This window comes from Chroicocephalus ridibundus, chromosome 1 (genome assembly GCF_963924245.1).
Source record: "Chroicocephalus ridibundus chromosome 1, bChrRid1.1, whole genome shotgun sequence".
Classification (NCBI taxonomy): Eukaryota; Metazoa; Chordata; class Aves; order Charadriiformes; family Laridae; genus Chroicocephalus; species Chroicocephalus ridibundus.
The window spans coordinates 33105767-33126136 of NC_086284.1; the positions used below are offsets into that span (position 1 = coordinate 33105767).

The 20370-nt window shown below is 37.5% G+C and overlaps 1 protein-coding gene across 1 annotated transcript in view; it reads left to right on the plus strand.

Annotated features, from left to right (window-relative positions):
- KPNA3 (karyopherin subunit alpha 3) overlaps nt 1-20370 on the plus strand; it is a 52287-nt gene that overhangs the window by 26449 nt on the left and 5468 nt on the right. Inside the window, exons 3-12 of the mRNA XM_063333999.1 lie at nt 7196-7285; nt 7495-7524; nt 7610-7662; nt 7752-7847; nt 10258-10343; nt 13330-13416; nt 13817-13986; nt 15110-15154; nt 17722-17853; nt 19035-19163. Of these exons, the coding sequence (XP_063190069.1) occupies nt 7196-7285; nt 7495-7524; nt 7610-7662; nt 7752-7847; nt 10258-10343; nt 13330-13416; nt 13817-13986; nt 15110-15154; nt 17722-17853; nt 19035-19163 (918 nt within the window). The remainder of the gene's footprint in view (nt 1-7195; nt 7286-7494; nt 7525-7609; nt 7663-7751; nt 7848-10257; nt 10344-13329; nt 13417-13816; nt 13987-15109; nt 15155-17721; nt 17854-19034; nt 19164-20370) is intronic.

Below are 20370 nucleotides of genomic sequence, written 5' to 3' on the forward strand. Positions count from 1 at the left end.
GATATGGAGAAGGCCAAGGTTCTCAACAACTTCTTTTCCTCAGTCTTCACTGGCAAGGGCTCCAGCCACACTCCTGGAGTCACAGAAGACAACGGCAGGGGTTGGACAGAACTGCCCATTGTAAGTGAAGATCCTAGGAGGAAGATTATATTCCTGGTGTATTCTTCTGGAGACTTACCTTGGAGGCTTGCTTGAGCCCATTTTAGTAAGAGCATGCTTTTGCCTAACTTAGCAGGCTTCAGTCTTTGCAATCTGTGCGTGGGGCTGTTGGGCCACACACTGTTGTACTACTTATTATGCATCTACTTATTTTTAGTCAACCTGCTCATCTTCTGAGAAGGATGTGCACAAGCCAAACAGGAACATTATGACTGCTGTCTCTTGTCACAAAGGTGAATTATCAGAACTCAAATGTACAAAAGTTGCCTTTGTCTTCTAACTGCGTATCTGTAGCTGTGATCTTTATCTGAAGAACAGTATTGGAATCTATTTGACCAACTTTTGGTGGAAGGGATCTAGTTCACTAGGCATGTAGGATATAATTTTGATATCTATTGATTGTAGGATCATCAGATTGACTTGTTCAGCCTTTTTACAGGTTTACAGTTTTCTTTTTTTTTTTAAATGTTTGTAGATGTTAATGAGTTCTAAGACAGAGAGTAGAACGAACTAATGGTCCTTTTCCAACCATTAAAGAAATTGAATCTTTCCCCAGGTTCATATCCAAGAGCTGTTACTAGAAATTCACTCAGGCTAGATAGCCCACCTAAGAAAACTTTCATTAAGAGGATATTCAGTAGAGGTTTTCAGGGCATCACTTTATCACAATGAGGTTGGGCTGGTAGGCATTTTCTTTTTCTTCACAATGGAGTGAGGCAGGTGCTCTCACCCCCCACAAGTGAAATTGGAGATTACATATAAGTGAAACCTACAGGTTCAGCTCGGTCTGTCACAACAGCGGTAGCTTAAAAGTGATATCTAGACAACCTGAATCTATGTCCGGCACTGTCCTGATCCTTTAATCTTTCCTAGGATGTGAGAGCAGAGGAAAGAGCTGCTTCTTGTCATCTGTGGGTATAGCTAATGCTGGCTGGCACTCCAGTTCCTAATGTTGAGGTATTTTTGAAGTTCTGCTCTTTGCCCACAGAGGACTCAAAACATCTTAACTTTCATGCCAAAAGAGCTGCTTCTTACTAGCCACTGAGTTCCTGAACCTTTCCCTGACCTGAAGAAGTGTTTTATAATGTTATTTGTTACCTGAGGGCAAAGATTTCTTGTTTATTTATTTTCCCTTTTGATCTTGAAGCTTTCCAATGAATTTGAGAGTCTTCATGGAGTTTTGCCCATCTGTCAAGTGCTGAAAAGCATGTATAAAGTTATATTTAACACCTTTCACAGCTCCATTAGAGTATCTTATTGGCCATGTCCTATAGTACTAAGTGGAATGCAGCGCGTAGCTTGATGGACATCCTCTTTGCCCACAAGGATTCTTCTTCTGTTACTCATGTTGTTTTCGAAATGTGTTTGCATCGGTGGGCATTTTTTTGAATCCTGTGGCCATCTCCCAAGAAGGTAAACAAGAAGTACTGCGATCTGCAGCATTTGCATTTACTGCTCAATGCAGCCTGATCTTCCCACTGTCAACAAAGCAAATGATGGGTATTTGTCATCAAAAACTCTTAACAGATTATCACACTGGGCAAGAAAGTGCACTTGTGGTATCATTATTGTTGTTTCTAACCATTTGGCATTTTTGCCTGGCACGTATGGCCACGTGCCTTTTGTTTGTATGGAAACCTGTTGTAGCAGGAGTACACAATGTTGACAAGCTCGTAACCAGCGTCAGCTGCTGTTTATAAACTTCCGGGCTTTATTGCTCATAGCACCTATGGTTCAGGCAGTGGTTGAGGATCTTCCCTTTTGAAGGAGAGCTGCTTAGTTTTGTTGGTGACAAGGTCTTACCCCTTCATCAGGAATTACAGTCTGATGCCTCTCCCTTTGAAAGGACTCTCTCACCAGTCTTTGAACAGGACAGCTCTATCCAGGTATGCTCATTTGTCTTCATTTTCACCACAGGAGCCTGCAGAGGAGGCTGGTGCTGTGATTTAGGTAAAAACTGGTTTAGTTTGTTAAAGTATGACAAAATGTGAGCATTTTAAGATCATGCCAAGCTGCAAATCACGTTCTTTTACCTTACGCAGGTGAGTGATTGATCTATCAAATTACGGTATACAGTGGTTTAGGAGTTCAGGTATTGAACGCTTTTGCAAACGGACTAAGCTGTTTCAAGTAGCCTTAGAGCTACTTTTTAAGACTTTGACTTTATAAGAAATGCTAATAAGAATAGCTTTTCCTTAGTAAGAAGTTTTTAGTGCGTCTCAATAAATGCTAGCCTCTCTGCTTCAGGCTTCTGTGGAAGCTCCTCTATGTATGTTCTTGACAGTGGTTTTCAGCGCAACCAACTGCAAACAGTGAGTAGTTACAAGAGCGTTCTTGCTCGCTCTTTCCCTGGCTAAGGTCATTTTTTCTGGAGCCTGTTGTACCGTATGACTGACAGCCTGAAGGTGTTGCCTGCATTTGCAGAAATTCCAGCATCAACCTGTGGTCAGTTATGTCCTGGGAAGTTCCTGAGAGTATCTTGGCATTAGAATATCCATGCTTACTCATACTTTTTTTGGTTAATGTTAGGGAGCATTCTCTTAGGCATACTCAAGTTGCTAAAGGAATTGGATAGATGTGTATGCAGGTATAAAAGGCTCTCTAAGGAGCTATTAACTTCCTTGCTGGAACAGGAGAGAACTAGGCTCTTGGTTAGTTCAGTTTTGGTGTATCTTATGGCCATCTTTGACATGTAGCTACAAATGGAAGGCTTTTCAGTGTTACTCAGTCTTACCATGCTAAGATTTCTAATTAGTTTGATGCAGTTTTCCTCTTGTTGAGACACCCTGTCCCATAGTGGAATTTAAACCTAGATTATGTATGTTTGATGAACCAGAGTTTGAAATGTCGTTCCTTGATTACCATGTTCACCATCAGTGGTCTCCCAGTGGGATGTCTTTATTCCTGATAGCTTTATTTTTGTTAGTTGGAGCTCTGTTTTATTTAACCTCTCAGCCTACTGCCACCATTAGGAGAATAGTCTTTCAGTGTGTGTTCATCTAGGGATTCGTTGGACTATTCTCCTGGTAAATGGCGTTTTTGTGAGTAATACTATGTGCTGTTTGGAGATACTCACTGCATCAACATACATAGGCAAGGACAATTGCTTGAAGGAGAGAGACAAGTTACTTATCTGTTACTATGCTTCTATAACTGTGTGTTCATTTACCACCTGCCCTTCTTTCTTCTTTGCCCAAGTCCCTGAGAGTTTTCCAGGGAAGAGTTTTGTTGGAAGAACTTAAAAAGAAACATGCTCACCGCCCATTTTATGGCCAGAAGAAGAGAGAATTTGTGCTTGCCCCTCTAAATGCTATTCAAGCAAATTATTTCAGCTAACGGTACTTGTATAGAAGTGCACACGCTGTGATGGTGACAAGCAGGTAGTCTTTCTGAAATTCTTCAGGTGAAGTGGCATGGAATAATTCAGTGCTTTGTCCACTAGCATGCTTTAGACTTACTGCCTGGTGTTTGTGGAAGGTGACTTTTCCAGCTGTTTGGCTCTTGAAGGCTGTGCAGGTCTTTCCTGCTGTTCTGTGAGGATGTTGTTCAGTCACCCAAGGTGGGACTCTTGCTTTGTTCCACCTGTGTTCTCTGTATTCCAGCTGCTGCCATCCTGGTATTTCAGGATGTTTGAGTGAGGATATGAAGATACATCTTCATTGTTGCTTTCTGGAGTAACTGGATACCATAGCCCTCCAGCAGAGGCACAACTCTGACAAACACCAGTCACTCACAGGATGATGTAATTGTATATGTTGAAGAGACACACATCTATAGAGGGGTACACCTTCACATTCAGTACCACAGTTGTTGTAGTGTGACTTTGTTTTGCATCCAAAAAGTTCTAGATCTTTCAAGCTAGAAAATGCATGATGTAGTTTCAACTCTTTCTGGTTAATGTCTTTTTGGGAAGAAAAATATTGAGGGTGGAAGTAATATGCATGACAGATGCAGCCCACGTGTATGTGACTATCAGATATTCTTACGCATTTTAATAATGTGATCTTCATTCCAAATGGATGCCATCTATTTAATGTCAACACAGTTGAGAAGGTTTTGGCCTTATTTGAGTTTCCACTTACTATAGCGTGAAGTAATATGACTTTAAATGGCTCTTGCATACCCTCTGCATCTTGGAGGGATTTCAGTCAAAGCTTTCTGAGGTTCATCCATTCTGTGTCAGCGTAGATGCTTTTGCGGGGAGCAACGTGGAATGGCGGTGTACCAGTTTCTACCCTCAAATATGTACCAGTTTCTATCCTCAAATATGCAGACAGTTCCTTAAGGTCAGAAGATACAGCGGTGGGGAAATCTAATAGGGTGGTGTGAAACACCGAAATGGGAGAATCTACTGTTTGAGCTCCTGAAAAGCTTTATCTTTTTCTTACTGACAGAAGAATCCTGAAAATAACAAATGAGATAATGTCACATTTCCTAACTGGAATTTTCTTTTCTTTTCAATAAAAATAGTTCGTTTGCTAAATTCTTGACTATTCTAGGTGTTTCATCGTGTTTTGAATCAAAGGATCTGCAAGAGGCTGGCATTTAAAAGGCTTTTTTACAGAAATTTAAAATAAAGGATAACCTGTCTTTATTGTAAGGTGTACAAACACATAGTTGAGCACCACTGGTGCCAAATTATTTGATAGAAAAATAGGTAGATATCACCAGGTGAATCAGTTGGGATAACAGTTCTTACATCAAACATATTTTAGAAAAACACTGCAAAGCTCTTTCCCTGAATTTTCTGAGCATGGGATGTAGAAAATCCAGCCAAATATTTTAGGAGGAACAGAATCAGAAAACCCTACCTTGTACCACAGTAGTTTGGTGATAATGAGAAAGAAATTTGACCCTTCCCAGTAAAAGATTTATATGAAACGTTTAACTTGCTCCAGCAGACAGTGGTGACAGTTCTGCTCTAAGACCCCAGTTCCTTCAGGCTGCACTTTTTCTGAAGACAAGGAGTGTCTGCTGGACTGGTGTCTGCCATCCTCATAACTAAATACATCTCCCTGTACATTCATGCGCGTGTGGACTTGCTCACCACCATGATCTGTGATGGTACCTCTGGGTAGGAAGAAGACAATTGACTAAAGACATCGGGACCTTCCTCCAGCTTCAGTCCCTTCTCCTGGTATTAACTTGTTTTACCACAACAGTGCAGGTGATCCCGTAGGAACCGTTCATCTGAGGCAGGAAGGAACTGCTTCCTCCGCGGGTGGATGTGTGTAGTAGTTGCGCACTGGGGAGAACAGCTGACGTGGTCATGGAGAGGGCTTCTGGAAATGGGGTCCGGTCCCTGAAGCTGGCAAAGTATAGGCTTTGGTTTAGACCAACAGTAGGAAAAGGACTTGTACCTGAGCAAAGCCAGATTGACTGGGGTTGAATGTTGTTTGCGTTTTCCTTAAACTGTCAGGGCGTAGTACTTGGTGTGGAAAAATAAGAAAAATACATTATAGGTCTTTATGGTGAATCCATCCATCAGTGTGTAGCTGATGCAGTTTGTCTGCATAACACTGTTTTCTCTGCATTTAACTGCCTGCTCGTTTCCATCTTCCTTCTTTCTAAAAACACTTGACAACGAAATACCTATAGTGCTTGTCTGTATGGATGTGCTCCACGAATGCTGCCGTTACTGTACAGCTCTGGAGAGGCTGCCGTAGCTGATCTAGGTGATCTTGTGCACTCTTTTGGGATTTAGTTTCTTAAACTTGACAAGAATTAAATTATGCTAAGTTTGTGGAATGTTGTCTTCCACATTAAACGGTTATTTAATTCTAGTGCTTGTTTATTGCTTTAGCATTCTTTCATAAAAAAATCTTAATATCTTGCTTGCTAGCCTTTCAGACTGAGTCTGGAAAAGTTTGGGGTTTTTTAATTCTTTTTAAAATGTCTAAAAAGTAAGCAGGCCCCAGAAATTTTGGACCTGAGGCTGCTGTTTTTTTTTCCAACATAAAATAAAATATTGGTGACTCATTCAAAACGTGATTCTGTTGGAGGTTTTTTTTTTTAATATATATGACAAGCAAGGCATGATATAATACAATCTCTATAATCAGTACTGCTTGGTTATCAGATAATTGTTTGGAGACTGGAAAGCCTGCCTTTCCTTGCTAGTATAATAGATATGTTTTAGGTGTTATGGCTGTTTGTTACATCTTTTCGATGTTTTGCCTTATTAGAGATTGAAATCTTAATGCACTTATAAAAAAAAACAACCAACAAACAAACACAAAAAGGTGTTCAGATATACATGCTGCGTCATCGTGTTCCTTGCCCTTTCTATCTTTGATTGTACCTCCAGACATACCAAGCAAAAGATGAAGTCTAAAATTTAGAAAAGCCCGGTTCATGCTTTTGGAATAATGCTTTTAAGACACTTTAAATTTGTAAAAAAGTGCATTTGGATACAGTTACAATTGATTATTTGATTCCTTTTTTTTAAATTAGGGCATTAGGTGTTCAAATATTCTAATTAAGCAAGGTAGAAATATTAAATGGGTACTTTACCACTGAAAAGGTATTTTTTTCTTCAGTAATTCCTTGAAGGAGCTAAGGCTGGGGAGGGTGCTTTTTTTAAAGTCAGAAACTAACAGTGTGAGTGGGAAATGCTCCAAGTGTCAGTGTACATGGAGCATGCTACTTTACACACAAGTTGAAAATACGCGTAACCAGGGAATTTCAAAGCAGGTTTAGCTGAAGACTAATCTTACACTGGAAAATAATTTCTGTTATGTGTGGCTAAATGTTAATGTCATGCAGATCTGTGTGTATTGTAAATGTTTGTTAGAAAATTGATCCCCAAACTATAAGTTTTGATTCATTCAAATGTTATGGATGGTCATAGTTCTGTCTGTGATTAGCAAGCTGCTAGATTCTTACAGCTGAAATACTGCAAATTCTATTTGCAGTTACAAATCTTCTTTTTAAAAAAAGCAAACTTACCTAAAGGCTTCTTTTGATAGGGGCCATTATATTGTCACCCTGTGCTAATAAGCACTAAGTGTCCTTATTTTTCATTATTCCTTTACAGAACAAAAGAGATGAACATCTTTTGAAAAAAAGAAATGTTCCTCAAGAAGAAAGTTTAGAAGATTCCGATGTTGATGCTGATTTCAAAGCAGTAAGTTCCTCAATTCTGGAATTATTTTTAAAACTTTGGTGGTGTCTCAAAACAATGTATTCTATTTTTACTTTAACACTAGAAGTCTTGCAGTTATTTGAAAGCAAAATTATGAACTGATACACTGTTAAAATTAGTTTGTATTAAATGTTTAAAAAGAATGTAATTTAGCAACAAAATTACTAAAACCTTTTTTTTTTCTGTTCAAGCAAAACGTAACACTAGAAGCTATACTGCAGGTATGTTATATTTAACTTTTCTTTTTAATTATTATAAGTGCGTGTTCTGTGCATTTTTAGTTTTTACTGTTACTTGTTTTTTCAGAACGCCACAAGTGACAACCCAGTGATCCAACTGAGTGCTGTCCAAGCTGCAAGGTAAAAATAAATAAAAGCACAGAAATATATTTCCTATGCATTTTTTATGATGGAAGTTACTTATTTTATTTTTACATTTAATTTCACAGAAAACTCCTATCCAGTGACAGAAATCCACCTATTGATGACTTAATAAAATCAGGAATTTTACCAATTCTGGTAAAATGCCTAGAAAGGGATGATAAGTAAGTATACTTTTAAAAATGTTCACCTTTACTGAAAATCTGCATCCAAAAAATCATCTCATTATTTCAAATGAAGCTGAGGATTCGTAACACCATATAATCTCACACAGTGGATCATATTACATGATGATAAACCATAAATTCTCCAGGAGTGTTTATTCTGCCACTGAAATGTCATTTTATTTTTTAGAGCTTGCACAAGCATATCCAGCTAATGGAGAAAACCTTACTAAATTCCTCATTGGTTTTGAATATTGCAGACTTTTTTGTTACCTGTTGTTAAGAAACCTGTCTCAGATTTACTGTGTTTATTTGTGTGAAGGCAGAGAACATGCCTGGGTGTGAACAGGGCTCTTCTCTTTGCCAGAATACGCTTGTCATCTTTTTCATTAGGGTTATTAGCTTAAGTTTCTAGCTGCTTTCATTCTCACTGCGAGGTGGGTTTCCTTCTGGCTCTGTGCTGCTCCCCCATGTGATGGTACAAGACAGTGAGCACGCTGTCTGTTATGATTCTTTGTTGGAAAACTTCGGTAAAGGAGGTAGAGAGCATTGAGCATGTAGTTGTAAGAATTTAATGATATGTAAGAAAAATGCCATATTCCACGATCCGTGAGCCCCTTATACAGATAGGTGGGGATTAACACATTTGAGGTAAATGTTTTAGCCTATCTTTGAGGCAGCCATAAATGTATTTACAGTATTTCCATTTTCAAGGTTATTTCTGCAGCCATGAGGACTAGGAACTTCAAAAATGCAAATTGGCATTTTGGGTATAATTTGGTGGCTGCGAAAACATGAAGAGTGAGTAGCTTTGGTTTTAGCTTGTTCAGCAAAACAGTTGCTTAGAAGGCAGCTGGCAATAATGTTCAAATCGGGATAGCATTTTAAAATGGGTCATGAATGCCTGTCTGCTCTAGAAGTAAATGGTTCAGGGCTGTGAGAATTCTTTTAATTTGAATTTTCTGTCTGGTTTTTGTATGATTGACCTTTGTAAATGTTTAATAAGCCTTTTGAAATTGAACAAGCCTTTTGAAATTGAACTCAGTGTTTATCTTAAGTAGTCCTTCTAATTGTGATTGCTATATAATGTTTAGTGGAGGTAAACTCTGCAAAGATTTTGTGTAACAGATTGTTAAAGCTGTTGTTCATGTTATAACTTAGTTTATCACAAGAGGAGGAAGGACCAACCTAGAACTGTAATTTTAATGCATTTGATCCTAGAATGTGAAGGGTTATAGATAGCTGCTGACAGGTACTATTTGTTTTTACAAATCCATATTTACACATCTTAGGTCTTCCTATCTAATTATTTTCCAATCCAATCCACAATAAAACCTTAAAATGCTTTGGAAACTAATGCACCAAAAAAACTTGAAGAAAGCAGGTGCTATGACTATATATAAAACATAATTGATAAAGACCCAAAAAAGCATGGAAATGAAAAATAGTCACATAACAGTAAATATTCTCTGCTCCTCCCAAAGCCAGACATCTTGCTGTTACACTAACCACCATAAGCTGTAAACTCCGTTATAGCTTCTAGAACTCTTAACCTTTAGCATTTGCTGGAACAACAGTTTTCATGCAGACTCTTTTACTGAACTGCTGTTGGCATAGACAACATTTGACAGACATCTTGGAAGAGATGTTCCCCCAGCTTTCATAACATCTGTAACTAATTTTGTCTGCATTTAATAAGTCAGTTTTAATGCAGGTCTGATGCTGTCTTTTGATATTGATGCTAGATCTTTCCCCTGTCTGTGATGAAGCAGAAACCAGTATACCAGCTTACACTTGATCTGGGATGTAATGGTCATGTAATTAGTTATTGTAGTCTGTATCTATATATTATAGTCTATATAGTCTATATAATATATATCCTATTATATTAGGATGTAATTAGTTATGGTCAGACATGATTAATTTATTGAGAACCACTAATGGCAGCAAGGCAGTTGCGCTTTCTTCACTAAATATAAATGGTGTTTGGATCAGCTGGAAGTGAGGAGGTCTCCGTTATCCATTAGAGAGGCATAATTAAATTTTATGATGAGGGGCGGTAGAAATCTTTCATACAGGAGATAATTAGTTGACTAAGGTAGCGATCAGCTTCACTGGTTGGTGTGTGCTTCAACAAGTATTACTGCTTTTATTTTTTATTTTTTATTACTAATACGATGTCAGAATAATTGGTGGTTTACAAAAGGCCATAGAGGGTAAAATCTTTTTTTTCTTACAGCTTTTCCTCTGAAATGTCCAGGCTTAGAGGTTTTCTTTAAAACTTTTAGTTCAATGGCACTCTTAAATGTAGAGTGTCTCAGAGTAGATACTGCTAGTAATATTGAAATGAACCATAAAATAATCTGCAAATCATGTTTCAATTTATTACTATAAAATTATTTCGTTACAGTCCTTCATTACAATTTGAAGCCGCGTGGGCATTGACTAACATAGCATCAGGCACTTCTGCACAGACTCAAGCTGTTGTACAGTCTAGTAAGTATCACAGTTTGTTTTCTGAGGGGTGGCGGATATTATGGGTAAAAGGGAAGAGGGGGTATGCGGATAACAAATGCCATTTGTTATCAAAATCATTAAAATAATAAATGCATGTCTGTCCTCTTTCTCAAAAAAAATTAAAAATCTACATTTGTTCTTAAACATTGATTTGTTTGTCACTAACAATTAATATTAAGGATCCCAGACCTGATTTTCCCATAATGAAGATACAGAATAACAGATAATATAAAGAGTTAATTAGTTTGTTAATGACTAACAAAAAATGTTAGTCCTTTCAAATTCTTGGGTTGATTTCTGAAATCATGTACCGTTAATTCCCCTGTGGCTAAAACTTATGTTAGCAAGTAATTCTTTCTACCTCAAAGGTATGTTTATAAATTTTATTAAAGTTGTTAAATGCATATAGTTATGTACGGTTGCCCATTTAAATACAAGGTTAAGAAAATTACCATCCGTTCCTTGCCCGTATGATTACTATCTCCTGTACACACTTGATTTTGTTGTGCTGCCTTCATTGCTTGCTTAGCCAGCCAGTGAGACTTCCATTACAAAAAGAAATAGGAAATAAATTCTAAAGTTAACTGAAGATAAATGATTCAAATTAATTTTTCAGGATTATATATATATCTTTTATGTATCAGCACGCTTATCTTAAAACAATCACCTTTATTCTAAATGCAACATTTTGTTGTTAAACAGGAGACTGTAGATAAGTAAATACATACTAAATTGTCTTGGCTTATTCATATTCAGTGTTTTTATATGGGAAAACGGTGACTCAGTTATTTGATTTCCTTTTTTTTAAGTGCATGAACCTGCCTTTCAAATCAAAATGCTGTTTTGTACATTTAAATAGCTAATAAAATATCTCACTAATTGTTAGATTCTGTATAGTTAATATATTGGAGCAATAGAATAAGAAGGCTTATCAAAATGAGCCTTTTAAAAAAAATAATAAATCAGTGTCTTGAATTTGTTTCAAAAAATCCTGATGTGATTTGGGCACCTCTGGTTTTAGATTGCTTTTCCGGTGTCTAAATATCTTTGAAAATCTATTCCCAAGTTTTTTCATCCTTCCCAACTTGTTCATTGGTTAGTCGTTGTTTTCTTCCTTTTTCAAGTCCCACAATGTTGTCATATTCGAAATGAATGAATCTAATGAAAAGACTGCTTATAGTGTTAGCTTTGCAGAAAAAAATCTGGAAAAAATCTTTAAGTAAAATTTAAAATCAGAATGAAAATATGTAGACCACAGCCAAAAGCGTTGCTGTTACCTGAACAATTACTAGAAGTTCAATCTGGCATACGTCTCTCCCAAAATCTGTTTAGCTAATGCTTGAAAAGAAGAAAATGTGATAAAATGACTTTAAAGAAGCAAAAAGCGTTTCCCAAGCTTTACTGTTTATATGTGTTGATATGACATGTGTTTAGTCGAAAAGTCTTGCTGCTTTGGCTGTGAGATGACGAAGGGAAAAGAGCCTCCCAACTCTGCTCCCTTTGAGTATGGGATGGTTTGAGGAAACAAAGCCATGGGCCCTTGCAGCTATAGAAGAGGCTGGTGCAGCCTAAATCCAAAGAAGGTGGCCTCCTGCCATCAAGAAGGACACAGGTGGCAGCTGGAAGGCCCAGCAAAAGAGGACAAATACTGTACAAACAAAATAAACCTTGGCAGGAGCCAATTTGGAGCAAAAGTAATTAATTCTTTGAGATAGGTAGATCAGATAACCTGCCACTCGCGCTTTCTCGGACTGTCGTCCTGCCTGCGTGCTGCTATGAAATGGTTTCATTCGTGCTTTTGAATGCATAGAAGGATTGCAATCTAATATAAACTACGTACTTGACCCTCCTCTCTGAAGTATGTTGAATACACGTATGGCTGAAGTGTAATCTCAGTAATCACTGAGAAGGAAGCTAGAATATTCCACTTGAGCTAATGGAAGTGGGATGATTGTTACAAGAACAGCAACAGTGTTCTTAAGCAACAGTGTGTTGCTGTCCCTCCTAACTTGTCAGTTGTAGGCAATTGCTGAATTGCTCATCTAGGGCAGGAAGGAATTTTAGGTAGTCTTTATTCTTCTGTATTTTTCAGGAAAATACGTCAGGGGTTTTTGACTCATTATCACATGTTAAAATTATCAACAGAATATTGATTCACAGTTGCTTACAAATTGTGTTGCAATTTTTTTAAATTTCTGAAGCTATTTCTGAAGCTATTTCTACAAGAAAAAATATTATTTCCTTCAATGGTATATAAATTGGTCTATTTTACTTTGCTCAGAAAGACTACAGGATGAATATGATCATATATAGATTTAAAAAATTGCTGCAAGAATTACTGTCTTTGGAACAGTGCGGGCTGTCCAAAGGGAAGTAGTGGACGGGAATAGTAGAGGGATGGTTTCTTAGCTCTGTTAAATTTATTTAATTCAGCAGAGACTGATATCTAAAATCAGTGTCACTTCCTTAATCTGGTATGTTGCTTGCGTTATATAAGAGCAAATTAAAATGTGTCTTAGGACTGGCAGATGGATTTAAATCTTCACTGCATATGGAAACTAACTATAGCCACCTCTTGAGAGGAAGCTATTTTCTTAAAGTCAAGATTTGAAGCACGTTTGCGTGAATAGGCATGTCATTCTTCTAGGTATATAGTGGAAAAATCTGAATTACCAGGACATTAAACCTAGCACCTACATACTTGAGGCTCTTGCATATCACTTTGAGAAATATAGGGAAATGTTTAAATGTGGGGAGCATTGTTGCTTGTTCTCAAGTCTGTTTTTTCCCCTCTCTAGATACATACAGAAATCTTTGACTGAGGTTTTGTATGCTCTTCATAATAGAAACATCTATCTTAGTATAAGGCATGGTGCGAAAGTGTTTTGTGTTAATCAATGAAAGCATTGTGCATATACCATGTTCCAGAAAAAACAAATACAATCTTTGTCTGATCATTCTGTAGATGCAGTACCCCTCTTCTTGAGACTACTTCATTCACCACACCAGAACGTTTGTGAGCAAGCTGTCTGGGCTCTCGGAAATATTATAGGTAACTCTTGTTGTTATTACAAAGATTTGAATTCAGGGAGCGTTTCATTTTAGAATTTGACTTCTTGAACATTGGCATTATCATATGAGACTATGTTTCCTCTAAATTCTGTGGCTTAGTGTAATTTTTCATGTGGCCAGAATTATATATGTACGTCCTGTTTTCTCCTAAATAATAGTATCAATTGCTGCACAAAATATAAACTGGATAAATTTTCTGTCTCGTAAAATATACATACATATATATATGTACGTATGTATATTTAACTGAACACAAACTGTTAGTAGTAGACTATTGGTGAGGAAACATAGAATTTCAGTATCCCAACATGTCATTGCATACATTTCAGGGTTTTCCATTTTTAATGTAATTTCTTTTACAACAATTTTCATTTCTGTAGGTGATGGTCCTCAGTGTAGAGATTATGTCATATCACTGGGAGTTGTCAAACCTCTTCTGTCCTTCATCAATCCCTCCATTCCCATCACCTTCCTTCGGAACGTCACATGGGTCATTGTAAATCTCTGCAGGAATAAGGACCCCCCACCGCCTATGGAGACAGTTCAGGAGGTAAATAAAGAATTACAAGACAGATAATTTTTTATATTCTGGGCTAGAGGCCAAATGTTTTACATTGTCATACTATGAATTTATGCATGTTTTTTGCCACCTCTTGTGCCACTTACCAGTTGTTAAATGAAGTAATTTGACCAATTTGATGCTTCTTACAAAGGTTGTAGCAGAGGTATTTGTAACATCTGAAATTGAGTGAGACTAAAGACTGATGAGTCGTATATTAAAGTGAACGCAACAAAAAATTAACACATGATTAAGTGTTAACATACTCAGCACTTCATGTTTTTATCAAAAAAAGGCTATGAACGTGATTTGTATATAGAAGTGTTCAAATGTAATTATTTTTAGTAAGAGGAAATGTAACTAAACTAGTGAATGTAGTGTAGTTTGTGTTTTGACTAGCTGTGAACATGCAGTCAACGTAAGTCCCCACTTGAGAAGAGAAGCATCTGAAAATCCCTTTAGGCTGGAGAACAGAGCAAACGTGGTGTTTATAGAGAAGGCACAGCAAGTAGAGTGATGCTGTTTGACTAGAACTATAGTTGTATGTAAAGTTCTTCATTTTAAGATACATGCCGAAGTGTAGATATAGTTTTTGAAGCCACATGAAGTATCATATTGTTAGCAACTAAATTTTAATGAAATTTTTAAAATGAAGCAGAGAACAGGGAAACTTTTACCAAATTCTAAGCAGTCTTATCATGGCTCGGGTTTTTTTTATATTTTCTCCGTATGTGAACACAAAACCAAAATTTTACTTTAATCAAAGAGAGTTTAATATATTAGCCTAATGATTTTTATTATATTGTGTGGTAACAAAGCTTTCAAAATAGCAGGGGGATGTCCCTATCTCTGTTGTTATCTTGTTTTCCCTCAAAATATAGTCTGCTCTCTGTGTGTTTTTGAAATATAGTAGTGTCTTGTATGTATTTTTACAAATTTTAAATATAATATATATCTTTTTATACGTACTTTGAGGGAATGACCAGCTGCTGGGAAGTGTGTGAATACAATATGCTAATGCAGTCTCAAGCTAAGTTTTGTGACTGCAGTACTTGGATTCATGATTGTACAGTCAATTTTATTCTACTGTAATGACTGATGAACTTCTTTTCAGATTTTGCCAGCATTGTGTGTTCTCATTTACCATACAGATATAAACGTAAGTAATTTCTAAACTTTTAGATATTTAGATTCTTTGTTTTCTCTAGAGAGAAAATGCTGCAAGATTGCGTTTAAGTGTCAAACTTGGTTTTGTGTATTAATTTATGTATAATTAAGTAGTAAATGCACAATTAAATATGAAGACTCATATAATTGTAATTATTTACAGCATGAAAAAGAAAGTGCTAACACCATTTCTGAAATATCTTTTTCTTAAAGTTTTTTTTTATCCTTTACATTAGCAACTACACTAAAAAAAAATCCTACCTTGTGGAATTGAGCACTAGAAATTTAAAGTGCCAGCTTTACCATCAGCTTCACTTTAATTCTGCCCCAATTTTATAATTTTGCATAGATGATATATAATGCATGTGTAGAAAAAGTATATCTAATTCTGGATATCAGTCCAACCAAATACTGTGATCATATGGGTAAATGTGACTTCTGTAACCTGTTGGGTGCCTGGCTTTGCAACCTGTCTAACTAAGGAAATCATGTACAAAATATACTTAAATAAACAACAATAAACTATTGTTTTGTGGCACCTTTGACAACTTTTCTTCAGGTTTTTAGTACTAAACCTTCAGTATTTCCCACATTCGGGATCCATGGGTTACTCCACGTGTAAAGTCCTAGAGGGGTGGACTTAGCCTCCTGAAGTCTTATACTGGCACTTCAGGGACAAAGATCTGTGTCACTAAGGGATACTGAGCTGCTCTTCTCCTCCTCCTCCTCCTGTCAGGACTTTGTAATGTCTTTGACTTTTGCTTCTGATAGTGATCCTTCAATTTAGGGAAGCAGGAATTGAACCCTCGTGGTGGGTCTGGCGATAGAGCATAAGACTGGTGGAACTATCTTTCACTACTTCCATGCTGTGGTAGTGGTGTTTCCGCTGCTCTTTTAATGGGGAAGTGGGCTTGGCTCCACAAAATATTTACAAACAGTTTAATTTGGGATTTTGCCAGGGTTTTCCCAGTGTAATGTGAGTGGGAGACAGCACATGGTGACTTTCCAATTTGTAATTTGGACAAACCTGAATGGAAATTCATAGCAAAACCAAATATACTTCTACCCTATAGGCTTTTTTTTCCCCTGCCAAATTTGAAATCTTTTGCAAGGAATGATTGTGTGAGAGCTTCTTGAAGTAGATATGAGACTATGTGATGCCAGGTTTTGACTGATCTCAATTAGGGTGCCCGTCTTTTTGATCCTGAGAGTCAGGTGCTAGTTTGGAGGTACCAGTCTGGTCCCAGCCTCTCTGTACTGGAGCAGCAAACCTATCTTTGGAGATGAGTCAGTGATGCAGGTAGGTCAGCCAACAGTCCTGTGAGCGCTTCTGGCGGCTGCTGCTCTCGTCACCAACAGGGCTGTGGGGCAGCAAACTGGTGAGGCACCATCTCTCACTGCTTCTGCTGCGATACTGGCTCCACTGCAGCACATTCTGCTGTCCCTGTGGCGTTAGCAGGTGAGGGCAGCAGCAGGCTGTGCCAAGAAGGCATTAGATCTGTGCTGTCTGGTCCCTGGAGCTGGGCGGAAGCAGCCTGTGGGTCAGGACTTTAAAGTCCTTCTTTTCGGTACTGTTGTATTTAGCTATCTTAATAGCTGGAAATTTTAAATGGGTATCTATTTTAAAAGTAGAGTAGATCTAGGTACCTCAACAGGTGATGTCCTCAGTGGGGTCCGGATTTCTCTTCATGCAGTTCCTAACATCATCTCTAAGTCATGGGATATTCTTCTTTCTGCTGGCTTTGTTTCTGCTTCGGATACCACCTTTCAATGACTGTAACTTTTGTACCTTTCTTTCTTGGAGGGCTCTCAAATCATCCTTATCCAAGTCATCAGTGACTTAGTCTTTGTATTCTTTGAGATAGTAAGATTGCCCTGCATGACAGTAATTTCTCTGTGGGTTTTCGCTTTGCTTGAACAGTTGCCACCTTACAATAGTTGCTAGTCCTTTAATTGGTATAAGAACTCCTTTCCTTTGCTGTGGATTTTAAGCTTAATGTGAAGGCAAAAAAAGGCATATATCTAGAATAGTTTGCAGTTTCACTTCAGAACTGCACTATGGATCAGAGATACTAAGGTGTAGATAAGTGGGTTAGAGACTAAGGGACTTAGGTGTCCTGTAATCAAAAGCAGAGCTCACAAATGACAGCAGTGCTAGGAGCCTGGGTCGGTATGTTCTTCAGAGAATTACTAGTACAACTACTTATTTGTGCTGGTTGTCGTATCTTTGAAATGCAAACCAAGCCCAACAGTTTACCTTTGTGAGATGCTCTATGCTGTCACTTTATGCACCAAAATTTGGTATTCAATTTCAAAAATCTTTGAGAGAAGACATATAGAATTTATTATTATGGAACAAATGGCCCCAGTTTTCATAGTTGTACATAATAGTCTAACATTTTATTAATTAGGTCTCGTTATAATGTTTGAGTTTTTCTGTAACTAAATTGCATGCTCTTTTCCAACCCCCAGACACGTGAAATGTTGTTCACTAAATTAGGACTCTGTTATACGGATTGTGCTGTTCAGTGTGTAAACCATGTTCTTTCCAATTTTTAGATTCTTGTGGACACTGTTTGGGCTTTGTCCTACTTAACAGACGGTGGAAATGAACAGATACAGATGGTGATTGATTCAGGAGTTGTACCTTTTCTAGTTCCCCTTCTGAGTCATCAGGAGGTTAAAGTTCAAGTAAGTCTGGTTCAGTTGCTATTGAGTAGTCCTTTGTAAGCTATTTTCTAAAAAATGTGCTTTAGATTATTTATTTGTGGAGTACTGAGATGAGCATTTATAGCTACATTTGTTACAGGTAAAACTGAACAAAAAACATTATCCACCCTGGGGAAAAGAAGATTACTAAAATGAAAGAAAACTCTAACAAAACAGTTCTAGTACAATTTTAAGTAAAATGACAGGTTAAACATTAACTTCCATTGTGTGATTACGAGGGGTGCCTTTCTTTTGTTGTCCTGAAATATTTAATGACAACAGATCTTCTGTTTAACAGAATTTAAGTTATATGCACTCTTTTCTGTTGCTGCATGGTTGTACGTATTCTGTCTGAATAATTTGTGGAAATCAATTAATATTTTGGGACCTGTTGAATGTTCAAATATTTGCAGATGCTGAGTCCTTTTAGTAAAGTAAATTTCTCATTAGCTACAAGAGGTAGATTAACTGAGCTTGTCTCTTTAATTTCAAAGACAAACGGAACCCAAAAGTTAGTTAATGTGTGCTTGATTTTTGTAAATCAACTGTTGTAATTGGGAGCTCTTTTATGTATCTGTGCATTTGTCGTGTTTGTTTAGTTTGTACTTTGGATTAGACGTGGCTGTCTTGAAATTTGTCAGACCAGGTCACTTGATGAAAAGGAGTTTCTCCAGTATTCTGTCACTTGTAAAGCATTTACTAACCAACACATGAATTCCATTTCTGAAAGTCAACTGAGAGTCAATAAGAAGAGAAGCAGTCGTGGATTTTTTAATTCTGTAGTGGAGGGCTGAATGGAGGAGGAGGCAACCTTGGCAGATGTAGTCAAAACCTAGAAGCAGTTAATGTAGTTGTAACTCAGATCAGATACGTGGCGAATTAACTCTTCCATCATTTTAATTTTCTTTTAATTTCTAATCTTTACACTTTTTGAGTTGAGCTGCAGTGCATCTGTTCAGTAAAACGCTGTACCGGGTGTTGCTGTTTTGGTGAAACAGTACCCATTTTTAGGATGTAGCTCAGAGGATGAAGTACTAAATTGTATTTAGCAAAATACAGTGTTTTTATGAAAAGACATCTTAAAATGTTCTTTGTTTTAGCATAAGTAACAGCAATGCCTTTAACATGCAATTTTTTTTTTCCTTCCTGCTTTGGATATTCAGACAGCAGCACTGAGAGCAGTAGGCAACATAGTAACTGGTACTGATGAACAGACACAAGTTGTTCTCAATTGTGATGTTTTGTCTTATTTCCCAAATCTCCTGACGCATCCAAAAGAGAAGATAAATAAGGTATCATTTGTTTCTTCCTAATTTAATGTTTTAGTGTAAGAAATAAAGCCGTAGTCTGTAGCATATTACAGAAGAATTTCTTCCAGCTATTATTGCCAGCATGTGAGCAATTTTGTATAAAGACGCAGCCTTTGAGGATGGTGCTGAATTAGGGCTAAAGCCAAACAGGCATAATGAGGATCCATGCATTGGTGTTGATGCCTAGTGCTTTTTTGGGGGGACTGATGGTTTTTGCTTTGCAGTGTGATATTTTTCATTTGCAAAGTGAGTAACTGGCATTATAGTTTTTCATAACTAAAGTGTGTTACTTTTGGTTGAGTCCAGTGAGTTGAGTAAGATCGATTCAGATTTTCCACTCCATCTTTTCATAGTGGAGTTTGTTCTCTTGTCCATCTTCGCCTTCAAGGTCGTAGGGAACACCACTGTCTGTTTCTGAAAATGATCCCTGCATGTCCTCTCCTTCCTTTTGGCAGAGGGAACTTCGCTGCTGCAAGGACTGGGTCGAATAAGGGGAGTTAGATGAAAGAAAGTGATCAGTGCCCTCTTTTCCAGAGCTGTATTTCATGTTATTTGCATTTTTTTTTAATCATTGAGCCATCTTCCACTGCAAAAATGGGGCTGGCTGAGGAGGAGGCTTTTTTGTTTAGCTTAGGTGATTCCGCCGCTTATTGTACATTGAGAGGGGGAGTATATTTGTGAGGAATCTCTGTTTCTTCAGGCCCTGTGAACTGTCAAGAGCTCTGAAGAAGTTACCTTTGATGGTTCAAACTGCTGTGATTTGTGTCTGCCTGCCCTTCTAGCTCTCACAAAAGAATGATGAAAAGCTCTTTTTGAATGCCAAAAAAAAAAGGAATTAGTTTTGTATAATGGGAGTCTAAAAATGCTTTGAGTTTTAAGTGTATGTTGTGAGGGCCAAATGCAAATAAAACCAAGATACGCATCCCTAAAAAATGGAACCCATTACGTTTTTTTCCTGCGGTACTTCATAATTGTCTGCTTGCCACATCTGCTTGTCTTTTACTTAAGATTGGAGCCTTTTTAAGATGTTCTGGGTTGCTTTGACCAAGTATCCCCCCCTTTGTAACCAGGAATTTGTAACTGCCGTTATAGGTGTTAGCTATGCCGATGTTATCCCCTGAAGGAGATAACTGCTGGGTAAAGTCTCGGGACTGAGAGTCCCATCTGATACTTGAATGAGTTTTGTGAG